The following is a 14,400-nucleotide window of genomic DNA, read 5'->3' as shown; positions in this document are numbered from 1 at the left end:
AGGAGTCTTACATGTTGACATAATTCAGGAGAAACTTGGGAAGGAAAATATTTGGGTGCTGAACCTAAAAGAGAGCCATGAGTTTCTGGGTTGAGTAAATCACTTTTGTTTGAGAAATGTGAGGTGGAAAACAAGGAGTTGAGGGGAGGGATAATCCTGAATTGTAATACGTATATCTGGATATATTTCTAATTGTTATTCTGTCCATATCTCTGTCATATAGTCAGGTTCTTTGACAGACACGTCTTTTAGCCTCTCAAGTTTACTGTTCTCTGAGATTGGCTGAATCCAATCACAGCATGCTGCCAGTCATCTATGGGGCACCCTCCATTTTATGGTAATATCTTGGTGTTACTTTCTCCAGACAAGTCTGTCTGCAAAAAGATTGGATAGTTCTGTTTTATTATATAAAGCCATTCCACCTTTGCTATGTTTTACAAGTGTAGTGTTGGCAGGGAGGATTTGAATAGAAGATTTTTCCTGCAAATTTTCACACACTTTCTCAAAACATATGCTAGTCTCATGTCCTTATTTCTTTTCATTTATGTAGTTATGCACACACTGCAACAGGTAATCCATTCTCCTATTTCCTGTGTCTCTCAGTGAGTGGCTGAGAAGTTGTCAGAGGGCATGAACCCATGGTTGCAATTTTCAGTGGCTGTGTTGAAGAACATCAGGCAATCTTCTTCCTTACTCTTCAGTGACATGTGGCATGTAGCTGTATTTTCACTCCTATGAATTTAATGAAGAATTTCAGTGGTCACTCTGAACTGTTCTTAAAATTGCTATAATTAAATTAATTATAAGAAATTGGATTCCCAATGATCCAAATTATGCCTATGCCATCTGAGTTTGGAGGGTTGTCCTTATTATTTGTGGTGGGTTATTATATAAACCAATGTGTGATATGATTCATTATTGACATAGGGAATCATTGGTTGTTCTCTTTAAAATCTTATTTCCAAGCAAATATGGGGCTAAAAGTATATATTTCTAGCTCTTTTCATTTCAAAGGAGGGCTTATTTTTATGTATCCAGTTCAAATAGTAGAAAAGCGATATTCTTCCCATTGAACAGCTATATCTTCTTACTTCTTGGAGTTAGAAACTGGCTAGTCAAAATAGTCAAAAGGTTTTATGGCTCAGGAATTCTGAATCCAAACCTTAGATGAAATAATCCTGCCTTGCAAAATTGCAGTGGAAAGTCACTTGGTAAGAAATTTATGCATGCGGCGGGAATCAAGATGATGTATTCCTTTGCATCTAAGTGGGCTCTTTGTGGTTCAAGGGTGGCCTGCCTAAAAGTAGGATGCCAGTTGCTAATTGCTTCTCACATCAATGTTGTTTTCCTTACAGGCGGATTTAAATTGCAACATCCAAGATGATACAGGAGCATTCTATGGTGTAACTAGTCAATATGAAAGTTCAGAAAACATGACAATCACCTGTTCCACCAAAGTCTGCTCATTTGGGAAGCAAGTGGTAGAAAAAGTAGAGGTAGGGATATTAAAATAACCCTGGGGTTATCGTTACCATCTCATATTTTTCTCTCTAAAACAAAACGCCTTCTTTCAAATTGTCCATCTGAATTGATGAAACTACAGTTGCATTACTATGAAATTGTTGTGGTGTATATCTTCTCTAGGTACCTAGGTATCTTTTTGGAAAGAGTGACTAGGAAAGTGGAATAAGCTCCCTGCTGTTCAGCCTGACCTAACTTGCTAGGGGAATGGTCTTTTATGAGTGCCCTTTAAAATCCTTAAAGCAATCTGGCTGTTTGACAGCTGTACTGTTTTGTGTTGTAGCTTGCTCACTATGCAACCTCTTTCTCTCTCTCAGACATGTAAGCATGTATCCCTTTTTCACTCTTTTTGGAGAAAAATTCTGTTTCAGCCTACATATTCCCTTTGCTGAATCATGATACGCTTGCTTTTTGCTCTAGAATTAAGAAAGAACTCTTCCCTAAATTCCTGGAACTATGGATGAAAAGATCCCTTTTACAAATTTGAGAATTCTCCACATACTGAATAGGGAATATCTGAATATTCCTCAGTGTTCTCAGCTGACAAAATAGGGATGATGATATAGGTACAGTATCTGCAAAGGCCTTCTATCAAATACCCATTTCCATTATACTGTATATGAAGCTCCACTTGGCAGGCAAACACACCAGAACAACACTAGCTGTTGCTAAAAATGCATCTGTGGCTTGTGGAACTTAAATTATTAAATTAAATTAAATTAAATTAAATTAAATTAAATTAAATTAAATTAAATTGGGATTAGTTACTGGGTATATCAAGTGGGTATTAGAGTGTTGCACTGTTCTTATGTTGGTTTATTGTATTTTATTTTGATATGCTTGTAATAAAGAATATAATTATCAAAGCACTGCTAAAGATTATGGATTAAACAATATAGTATTTTCTAGCATATCTTTTATTAGAAACTAACATTTCAGCTCCATTGTATATTTAATTTAGTAGAATTAAATATTTAATTAAGAACCACAGTTGACAATATATGAATAACTTCAATTTATGCAAGAGGACTTTCCCTTGCCCTCCTGCTTTCTTATAACTCTTCTTCACACACACAAACACACACACACACACACACACACACACACACAAACCTCTAGCCTTTAGATTTGTTTCAGAGGATCTTCCCAATCTGCAGTCAGCTGAAAATGTGTATTGGATTGCCGAGGGAGAGGAAGTGAATTCTACTGGCGGGTGCAGTCTAAATACGCTAATATGTGATGTTGTTACAATATTTATTACAGTATGTCTAAGCAGTAGTTTAATGGGAAAATCAAATGATTTCTAAATAATTCTTTGAAATACCTAGTTCAATTATTCTAGTTTTCAACATTCTATTTGTTTTTTTCTTTTTAGACTGAATATGCACGGTTTGAGAATGGCCGGTTTGTGTTTAGAATAAACCGCTCCCCGATGTGTGAATACATGATCAATTTCATCCACAAGCTCAAGCATTTACCAGAAAAATATATGATGAACAGTGTGTTGGAAAACTTTACAATTTTGTTGGTAATGTTTTTCTTTCCTTTGCTCACTGTTTTCTGGAGTATGTTGGGAGTAGGTAGATGTTTCTTAAGATCGGTTTAAATGAGTTAGAAATGCCATGTCCTTCAGTTGAGAAGTGTGTTATTTCAAAGGTAGGTTCTGATTTAATCTTTCCTGATAGGCCAATATATGAAGCTTTGTGTGCTGAGAATTCAGTTTTTTCATAAAATTACCTGATGTAGGAAGCAAAAACCTGAATTCCACACAATATTAACCCAGGATTTTAATCATGATTTGTTGAACAAGCCTCACATATGAAATCAAGGCATAATGAAATGGTTGATTACATGTGAATTAGGCTGATGTATAACTTGTGCCTTTAGGGTAGAAACTTGGGTGTGTTTATACTTTGAGCTGCCTGTGCTTCTTCCTCTTAGCCCTCACCATGGACCTATGAAAGTTAATGGGAATAAGATGCTGACATTCACATGTAACCCTATTATACACTTTCAGCTCTAGCATCTGACCACTAATTATGTTAGCAATGGCATTCACAGTATTAATAGTTTCCTTGGACTGGGTACCCAGTGTGTTTCTCTCATAGTACTCTGAGTGATGAAGTGGGAATCGGGGAAGAAGCTGGCACCTCTTTAGTTCAAAGTGCAAGGAAGGTAATGTTTCCTTATGGCATTTGGCAGCTTACTTTGTGAAATTACTCATTTTAAGCTATGTTCACTGTTAGCTATCTATTTTCAGCAGGCTGTATTTCAGAAGCTCCTGAAGTTCTTGAGAACTTAGGGAGAAAGATTGGGTACTAGGACATCTCATATAATTCAGATCTCTTCATGCAACTCGTTACACCTCTGCTTTGTCCTCTCCTTTCTTCTCCAATATTCCTAAACTTACCCCCTTTCTGAGCACTTTAGTACGGCAGAGAAGAAGCTCAAATAGTCCAAGCCATTATCTGTCCAGACTGCAGTAGAAGAGTTTCAGAGTAGTTGTGTATACTTTCTCTCTCAGGGCTTTCAAGCAAGATACATAGAATGGCACAGATCTTCTCTGGAAGAATTTCAAAATTCTAAGTTGAGTAGGTTCTGTTCCATTTCAAATGTGGTTGGAAATTCAGATTTCCAAATGTCAGGATGGAACAGGTTATTAAAAAGTTAAGCAGTTCTACAATTGCACTGTTATACTCTCTTTTAAAAAGTAGACAATATCTCTGAACTATTCTTTCAATCTTTATGAAAGCTCCCATGCTATTAGCTCCCATGCTATTCCCAGAGATATCCCAAAACCTCTGGAGCAGATTTTGGAGGAGGGCTGCAGTCGGGGAGGGAAGCAGTTACATTCCCACCTCTTTGTGTTCATGGATGCTTCAGAGGTTTTTGTTTTTGTTTTAAATTAACTGAGGGACACAGTTGAACACAATGGTTAGTAATTTCCTTAGGAAAATTCCAAAAATATTCCTTCAGAATTTGACCCCAAACCAATTCCACCATGCCTTGTTGTCATGTGCAAAATATGTCAGAAAGGTAGAATTGAAAAATCTAATTTAAAGTCTGCTTGTTTAACAGGCTGTGACCGTTCAGAAATGTGTATTTATTGATATTCAAAATAAAGAAAGGTGTCTGCTTTTGAATTTACATTGTTGTTGTTTTTTTACTTTTTTGTCTCTCTGTGGGAATGTACAGGTCTCTAACATGTCATCTTTTCCTTTCTTTTCCTTTCTTTCCCATATGAACCCAAACAGGTTGTAACAAACAGGGACACTCAAGAAACCCTCCTTTGCATGGCTTGCGTATTTGAAGTTTCAAACAGCGAACATGGTGCACAGCATCATATCTACAGGCTTGTAAAGGACTGAACAGTTATTTATAGACACCTTTTCAACATAACTCCTTATGAAAACACAGACTGTCAACCTCAACACTAAATGGCAGTTTTCTTTGGCTGAGCTGTCCCCAACATTTTTCTAAACCTCATTGGAGTGTGTTGACAAATATTGTAGCTGTGAAATTCCGGTACAGTTGTACAAATTCTTTCTTAAAACAAAGTGTTCTTCAAATTTATAAAGCCACCATTTTGGAGGGAGACTATATTTAAGAATTTGTGGAAGTTTTAATTTGTTGTGTTAGAAAAATGTAAGACAGAGCAATTGCCATGGAAAAGCTTAATAGCAGTTATAAGAATTTATGAGGTGTTTTGTCTAAATTAATAAAATCATGTTTCTAAGGTGCAAGTGAAACTGAAATGAATTTTGACTAAGCATAAATTAGCACACAAATTCTTTTTTAAAAAGTATCTTCATAACTGATTACTGTGGAAAATACAGACGAATGTAAATCACTAAATTATTTTATACTGCAACTCAATTTCTGTTTGAAGCCAAATGACAAACATAGCCTTAAGAAATGCCTGATGGGAATGGACAGGTCCTTAAAGTAGACAAAGTATATTTTTTTTCTTTCCCTCTATATTAAAACTAATATTCTAATTCATTGAAACTTTCAAGCAGGTATTGCAAAGCGAGAAGACTTCCTCCCTTTTACTAATTTTATCTAGTGCATTAAAAAGATATAAAATATTTGTACTAATAAGGACATTTGATTATTTAATTAAAAGATGGCTCGTTTTGCAATAACTAGACAAATACTGAAAGATTAGACTTACAGTGTATGTAATCCTGTGTGCGTGATTATATATTATATGAAATGGTTTTGTTTTGTTTTTCTCAACAACTCAAGAAATTGCAACACCAAAATTACCAATTAGCAAATGTAGGGGAGAGGGGCTTGAAAGTGCTATTTTGTAATTACAGTGTCAGGTAAAAGCCACAACAATTATTGTAATTGAGAAAACAATAGAAGATCTAAAACAAAAGGTTCATCTGTTTCAATGTCTTTAGAATCCTAGAAATATTTGACATCAGACAAAAGACAGAATGGTTTCCTTAAGCTAGTCCTGCTCGATCCACCAGGCTAAGTATAAAGTATCAACTATTTGTGGAAGCCCTATTAAGGGCTTAATACATTTCAAGACTGTTTTATACTGAATCAGATCACTGCTCCACCTAGCTCAGGTTTATCTGTAGGGACTGGGAATTATTCTCCAGGATATCAAGCAAGAGTCTTTCCAAGACTGAGCCTTCTGCATATAATGCCAGCACATGGCTATCTCCCTACACAAATGAATAGCCTCTCTGAAAATTCAGAATCAGTCTAAGGACTATCAAGTCCTTGGCTGCCCCGAATGCATATCTGGTGAGCTGCAGGTGGCTTGGTAGACTCTGTCTTAATGAGATTTGTCTTAAAATTGTCATGATGCCTATGATGATCATGAATGCAGCATTCTCCAGCCTGATGCTCCTCCAGATGGGTTGGGCTATAACTCTCTGAACACCCAACCAGCACTGATGGTTATGTTTGTGACCAACTTTCCTTTTGCAGACTTCTCTATCCCTCTTCTTGTTGATCATCATCCATTCTGTCCACAAGTTTTCTGTTTGCTCAGGAGAAGGAACAGAGCACTCATGCCAAAGGTTTGAAAAGATTATTTGCATAGAGCTTCCTACACACAACACTCCCTTAATCTATTCTTTTTGGCTCTTCTGCTATAATTTCCCTTCATCTGGGCTTCCCCCACCTGTATGACTTTTTAGGCATACAATATTTCATACTGCTTAGGCACATAAACAGATTGTGCCTATGTGGGGCTTGTTTCTCTTTCAGTAACATATTATGTACAAAGTTTATGTCTTCATACATGAGCCAGGCTGAAATGTGGCTTAATCAAGTTTATATTAATAGATCTGACATTAGGAGGGGAGCATGTTCACAGTATGGTTAAATATGTGCTTTAAACAACTACTGTGAATCTAAGCCATCTCTTTACAGTATGGGCCATAATTCAGCTTGTTGGTTGGAAGTACTGGCACATGACAATATTAGCCACAAATAACAAGTCAGACTTTCTTAGTTTCTTCACTTGTGGAAGCAGATTTACTTGAGAAGTTCCTAGAAGCACAGCAATAGGTATCTGCATCAAAATGACAACATATGCACAGCAATGTAAGGATGCAAATTCCATTCTTACATACTTGCATTCCAACCCTTGAGACAAGGACATAATTTGTCATTTTTCCATCCTAATGTCACTTTGCACATTTTGTCACTACACCCCCTGCCCCTTTTTGTGGGTGCGTTTGCACCTGGCAGTTCTGCTTCACAGTTCCCATTCTAATTATAGGTTTCTTTGGTTTTGGTTTCAGGACTTTTTCAGGCCTTTAGAATAAAAATTTATCCTCCAGCTATCCAAAGCTGAAAATTGAGAAAAAATTCTGGAATGAAATACAGGAGCTTTCCTCCTTTGCATTTGTGGCAGAATGACAATTGTTATTGCTCTTGGAGACACAGTTCCCTACAGTTTCGAAAAATAATTTTTGGATAGCTCTTAGGATAGATAGTATTTATAATATTTTAGGCATTGTGTTAATAAACTCAGATCTTTCACTACTGAAAACATTCACATTAAAGACTGCAAGAATGTGTATCAAGGTACAATTGTCTAAAATCATCTGAAGAGTTCTGTTTTGTTTCATTGTTAAAAAAAAATATGGTGCTTAACATCTGGAAGACTATATGACATCTGTAGTCCTCTGTCCATGACTACATTCACCCTCTCTAGTGGATTGCTACAGGGATCTTCAAACATTTGTAAGACCTGAAAAGGCAAGATGCCTAGACCATCGCTTAAGCCTCAGGTCTGCATTCACAAAGGTAGGAGGATAGGACAGCAGTAGAAGAAAAGGCCAAGAAGAGTCTCTGAGCGCTTTGTAAACTGAGCGTCTTTTGACTAATAGATGTTAAGACAGATGAACCTCTTGGGCTGCAGTCCTGTAGACACTTACATGGGAGTAAATCCTGTTGAACTAAGTAGAGCTTACTTCTGAGTAGATATGCACAGGATTGTGCTGTCAGTTATTTTGTCTGAGAGCACTAAAATGGAACATTTATGGTTGGGTCTCTTCACCCATTTTTAACACTAGCAGTGCACCTAAGAGAAGCACTACATCTTTCCTAGCTGAAGTAGCTCTTTGTTTGAAGCACTTGGTGTTACAGGTCTAAAATTCTCTTTTTAACTGTCAACTGTTATGAGGCTTTTGGTTTTGATGGATTTGTTTTTGGGTTTTTTTTTGTTTTTTTTAGGGAAAAAAAAGTTTTGAAACATTAGGCTCATTTTGTGTCTCCAGGTAACACCTGGAGGCATGTAAAATAGATCAGTTTGCAAAACAGGCACAGGTGTTTTTTTTTTTTCCGGATAATGCAGCCTGCAACACAATGTATGTAATAACTATACAGTTTGAAGCGTCCTGATGTTTCTTGGCATTCGTTTTTGTAAAAATGTATGGGGAACTGTTTGCCTTGTCAATCACTTATTTGTGGATGTAAATGATTCATCCCCCGTGCATGTTTCTTCCTCAAGCCTTAAGTCTGTCAAAGGTTTTGTGTGGAATGTGTGGTCCCAAAAAGCTGCCTGGCAACTGTGAGCTCTTTTGTAAGCTGGAAGCATCTCTCTTGTTACTGTTATTTGTCGTAGGAACTTCTTAATTCCAAGCTGCCAAAGCATTACAATATGCAGTGCCTTAGTGCTATAGTAGGAGTACCTTTCAGCCTTTCATGTCAATCATACGTAGTCCATTAATTTGGTTTACTTTATATATATAAAAAACAATCTCCTAGAGAAAAACCTTTTGGTCAAAGATACCTTCCTAGACAAGTCAGTCCCCATTACTACATAGTTGGAATCTTTATACCAAAATGAAACATAACATCTCTAGAATTTTCTGCAGAAAGCAAATTGTATAAATAATGCTGCCTTTTTCAATTCTCATGACCAAATACTTAAAACGTTTGTGACTCTGCACTCTTGCATGCAAGTGCCTTTGGTTTTGAAGTTCCAGCTTAGAAAAGTGCTGCCATAATAATGACAAATTGTAGAGACCAAAAATATTTAGAGATCACCATAATGCCTTTGGTTTATTGGAAACAGTCAAAACTAACAGGCCTCCATTCTCAAAGAGTATCTTTTTATAGTAGCATGCTTTTTTCAAATCACAAGAGTGCATAATGCTGGAAACTAATCTCCCTCTTGTTGTTTCTGAGGCTTTGATGACTAGCATTGAAAAGAAAAATCAGTATTTCACCTTTGCCATGTCTTTCTCCATCCAATTTTACATATTTCCATAATTAGCAGAAAATTAAAGGACAAATGTGATTTTATTAATGTAGTAACTAGTTCTGTGAAGATGGTTGTCTTCTCTATCTTAAATTTGCACTTATTTTGTTTACAAACTTGAGCAATCAGATGCCTAAAATTGAAAAGCATGGCTCAGAATGTTTCTGTCATTTGACCTGTGCTTTTTGGCACCAATTTTTTAGGAATGAGTAACAAATATTGTTGGAAAATCCTTTGGACTGGTATCATTCAGTCCCTTCCTGTCATACTGCTAGACAGGTAACTTCCTTAAATAAAGTGTGCCATTTAACAAAGTTTGTGAATTTGGAGAATAATGTTTATTTCAAGAGACATTGACAACGTTGATACTGATGTACTGATTCAGAAGGTATGTGTGTGTGTATGTGTGTGTATACACGCACACATGTACACATGCCGCATACACACACACGAGAAAACTGACAGCAGTAAAACCAAAAGTTGGCAGAGGGGTTTGTAGCTATTCTGGTTTTAATAGTGTTTTTTGTTTTTTAAAAAATCAAAATTACTGTGCAGCACAAAGTGGTAATATTTGTGATTGTTCCCCCTATCTCTTTCATTTGCATTCATATTGATTTTCTTGTTCCTCAAAGATTTAAATCTCCCTCACTCTCTTCTTGCATCTAATCCGCTAAGGATTGCTTGGCCTCAAAAGTAAACTATATATATTTACAACTATTAAATATATCTGCTGAGACAGATATAAGTAAGGAAGTGGGTGGAGTATATTTTATTGCAAAGGAATCATTTTTATTTATTGTCTTATGTATAAAATTGAGAAAAAAGAAATGGTACAAGTTGTTGCAGTTGAAACATAGCTTTTACAAATGTAATTTTATACTTACTTGAATTCTAGAATGGCTTATTTAGGTACTGTACCACTATGTTGTGTAATTTGCAAGTTTGATATCTATTTTCTCACTTACTGCTAGAGTCCATTCAGTTTGGCAACTCCCTTGAACTCAATCTTCCTGTTTTTATCACCTTCAAGTAACAGAGACAATTAAACTGAACAAAAGCAACCAAGAGCATGAAGGTGATTTATAGAATTTCAGAAGCTGCAAAGCGGTAAATTTTACAGTCCTGGTTGAATTCTTAGGTATTCTTCATTTTCTTTAGTTTGGACATCATGCCAAACCAGGAAGGAAACTTAACGATGTTCTGGACTTGGTTCACATAACAACTCTTTAAGCCTTTGCCTAATCATGGTGGTTGAATAAGCCATATTTGGCTAGATTCATGCTACACATTAAAGCATAACACGGTTTACAAAACATGTTGGCTTGGATCCCACAATGTGCTAAATAAAAACAAACCATATTATAGTGTATGAAGTCAGCTTTTAAGTAATATCAAATTTTATGAAATCTGATCACAATCTTCCAAATACACAGAATCAGAGTCATAGAGTAAAGTCTTCTGTGAATCAATGTTTTATTCATTCTATACTTGATAAAACATCTGCATTGATGGCCCTTTAGTAAAAATGTTCCTTACTCAGCCTGCAGAAGCTGTTGCATCATAGAGTGAACTTTCAAATCTTTGAACAGTCATATAATAAACAAACACAGGGAAGTAGCTCAGAATGATGATGTGCGTATTATATTTTAGATCTCAAACCATGGATTATATCAAGGATTGGCAGTATGGCATTCATGAGTGTGAGGCACCCAATATTAAACACCAAATTAAACATGTTAAAATAAAAATAGGTGAAATCTCACAATCCCACGAATCTCACAAGCTTTTAAGTGAGAAGGCCAAAACAACATAAACAATTGCTGGGAGGAAGAGAGAAGACTGGCTGAAACTTCATACGATTTCATTACTTTTCCCTCCCAAAACATTTTCCAATCTGAAAAGATTGCCTGAAAAAGCTGCTGTTCTGATATTTAGATTCTAGATTACAGGAAACAAAGATCATTGTTTGGCATGTTTTCTAAACTGACCCTGCCTTTTGACAGTTTAGGAAAATCAGTTACAGATCAATGTGGTGACTTTAACATGGCCCATACAATCAACACATCATGTAACAAATGTGGTTCTGCTGCCGGAGTGGTCAACTTGTGCATATGGGCTACAGCACCCCATTTGCAGTCCCCCAAGTGGGTGGGCCTGAAATGAAGATCCAGTTTTTGGGATGGAGGGCTGAAGGGTGAAATGAGTGTCATAAACCTTGCACCCATTTTGCCTACTAAAAGTCCTCTAATCCTTCCCCCATATGAGCTAATTCTTCCCATGTTAGTGGAGGGGGTTTAAGGGGCAGAATAGGTGCTCTGGGCTTTTTCCTAGTGATGAAAAGAAAGCTTGAAATGTGGGACCTCAGCCACTCTGCCCACACTTTCTACAGCCCCCTGGGCATGATGCAAATACCAAGGATATCCACCCAGGCTAAAAACTCTTGCCCATCCCTGTTCTCTAGGACCGATATACATGGCGTGTGTCGCCTTCTGCTGCAGCTGGGAAGCTCCTGGATACGGTAAACACTCCACCTTGTCTGCAGTGCGTAGTGACCTCATTGCCTGCAGGGCGCACACCCCAGTGCTGGGTAACTCTGTAAGTGGGGATTGGAGCACCTGGGAAGGCACTGAAGCACCACTCCCTGCCCCCTCCAAGTGGGATGTCTGTAATAACGTAAATTGGTCCCCATTTTTGTCTCTACTCAGGTTGATGATGATGATGATTATCATTACTATTATTATTTTGGTTACTACTTGGTAATCTTGTTTGTTTTCTTTCTCCTGGCCATTCCCGTGAGTAGAAAGACTAAATCATTCAAGTATAATAAAAATTTGGATTTCTTTCTCTCCAGCTGAGCAGATTACCATGGCTGTGAGAGTTTCCAAAAATGTCGTTCCGCTGTGTCAATTAATTCCAAAATGCACTCACTTCACAGAGGACATACATCCTGTTACCTCCCCACACGATGGTTTTATTTTTGTTTCTCATTTTGTTTTCTTTCTTTTACACGGGCCTCTCCTTCAGGCTCCTGACTGCAGAAGAAAAGCCTACAATATGTGCCTGAAAAAGACAAAATAATTTTATAACAGTTTTTAAAACCTGAATAGCCTTTAATTTTTTAATATCAGTGCATTTTATGTAAAAGTTTTCTTTCTGTTTCCTTTTTTGTTTTTATTTGACACATGCATTCATTCACATTTGTAAATGACCTAATGGAATTCTCACTTTGTTTATTTGTGTAATGTGTATAAACTGGGTTTGTGACTTAAGCATATTCATATATGGTCAGTGGTTACTTTAATATTGTACTGCTGCTGGTTATTTGGGGAAGGGGGGTGTTGAATCTGCCTTGGATGACAAAGTACCTCTTGCTCAGGCACTGAGGGAAAGCTCAATTTTAAAAGAAAAACGAACCTCGGCAAATTGTGTCTTAACATATTTTGAAGTTTTCAAAACAACTTTCAATCAAACCTTTTGGCAGTACAGTATTCTTGTATTTGTCGTCTGTGTGTAGGTACTGGTACCTTCTTTGTTTTTAAAAACGTTTTAAGTGTTGGCTTTAAAGTGAATTTATCTTTAGTATGATAGTAATATGAAAATTATAGGGTTTGTGTGCAGAGAATTTTTTTATAAAAGTGCTTTGTAAAAAAAAAATTGTATTCTAGCTTTCGCGGTACATATGTGTGATACCTTTAATATCCATGACAGTTAAGTGCAATTATTTCATCACTCTAAAAATGCTATTTTTGTGTCGGTTACTGCAGGTGTTCATGTCTTTGCAAAGTGACACATTTTGATGCCTTCTTGATAAAGTGGTAGATTTTTTTGTAGCTTTCTAGAAAATTTGTATTCCTACAGTATTGATTGGAAATAAAGGAAATAAAATCATTGTCACTTTCGTTTTAATTTGCTTCAATACTGCCAGTTGTTAGGCCCTGAGGGAGGGAATCTGTACACACCAGGTGTCCCTGATGGGTGTGCAGGCAGAGTTTGGCTGGTGGGTTCTGGGATTGTATAACCCTGAGATTTTGATCTCCTCAAAAGATAAGTCTTTCCATAAAGGCAAATATTAATCACATCATAATAAAGGATCTTTCTATTATACACTGAGGCCTTAGGAACAGCATCTTCCAAGAATATTTTGGTAAAGAAGCTTAGAAGATCATTAATCCCATTCAGTTACTTTCTTCAATGGGCAGTAAGGAGCAGAGCACACCAACTATATCCTCCCCCCCCGTCATACATGTTGAGCAATCTCTATTGTGCTGTTGTTGTTATCATCTTGTTGTTCTTTGTATTGCCTTATATAGCGCACAAGATTCTTCCAGAATGGTGGTGAAGGGGTTGTGTAGAGGAGCACAGAGGTGACCTTGCAGAAGTTCTGCTAAGACCATTAGCAAAACGAACTCGGTCTGGGAAGATAAAAAAAGTGTGAAAAAGAATCTTGCAGTTGCCCCACCTTGACTTTCTTTGATATAAGAAGGAGGGAAGGGAAAACACTGTCAGGCTTTCAAGGTGTTGTTATTGTAGCCTATACCAATAAAGTAGGCTTCTAGTATTTCTTGTGGAGTCTGTTTCCTGACCTGGCCTACCTTGAAGAGCTGAGAGCTGGCTTATCAGAAAGCTACCACTGGAACCCATTCAGTGTGCATGAAGACCTCTCTTGGCAAAGGATCATACGGAGGTATGCATAGAGATATGGCAGCTGAACATACACAGTGTCAAGCATAAGGCCAGGTAGTTGGTCTTGTTTCTGTTCGCATCTTTGGAAATGCTTGGGGAAAATGTATGAAGAAGATCGCCATAAGAGAGATTTATTTCTGAGAGAGCATGTTTAGGATTAAAAAATACAGGCTTCCTAAAATTGAGCCAACTCTCAGTGAATATATGGACATACCTACCTATTTTTCTTCCAACAGTACGGAAGTGGTTCACCATGCTGCCTTCTGGGAATTTTGTTTAGGATTGGACTGCTTGAGTACTTTAAGATGATTGCATCTTCAGTTCAATCCTTTAATTTATGGCCGGCCAGTCTCAGAAATGGAAAGACTTTCTTTTTTTTCTTTTTTTTAGTGGATCTGCTTTGCTGTTCCACAAATATTAGGGCTCTTTCTGTTCATAAAGGGATCTTTGCAGCAGAA

The 14,400-nt window shown here is 37.0% G+C and overlaps 1 protein-coding gene across 9 annotated transcripts in view; it reads left to right on the top strand.

Moving 5' to 3' along the window:
- The window catches only part of TEAD1 (TEA domain transcription factor 1), a 200,839-nt gene extending 187,690 nt beyond the window's left edge, over positions 1-13,149 (top strand). For all 9 annotated transcript variants that reach the window (XM_088145904.1, XM_025165523.2, XM_007426368.4 and 6 more), the window contains 3 exons: positions 1,356-1,496; positions 2,897-3,049; positions 4,776-13,149. In XM_088145904.1, coding sequence (XP_088002030.1) covers positions 1,356-1,496; positions 2,897-3,049; positions 4,776-4,889 — 408 coding nt within the window. In that variant the 3' untranslated portion in view covers positions 4,890-13,149. The remainder of the gene's footprint in view (positions 1-1,355; positions 1,497-2,896; positions 3,050-4,775) is intronic.
- Positions 13,150-14,400: the final 1,251 nt, after the last annotated feature.

This window comes from Python bivittatus, unplaced genomic scaffold (genome assembly GCF_059951505.1).
Source record: "Python bivittatus isolate LINGU-HERP-01145 unplaced genomic scaffold, Pbiv_v1 ctg000480_np1212, whole genome shotgun sequence".
NCBI classification, from domain to species: Eukaryota; Metazoa; Chordata; class Lepidosauria; order Squamata; family Pythonidae; genus Python; species Python bivittatus.
This window is presented reverse-complemented; position numbering and strand designations above follow the sequence as displayed.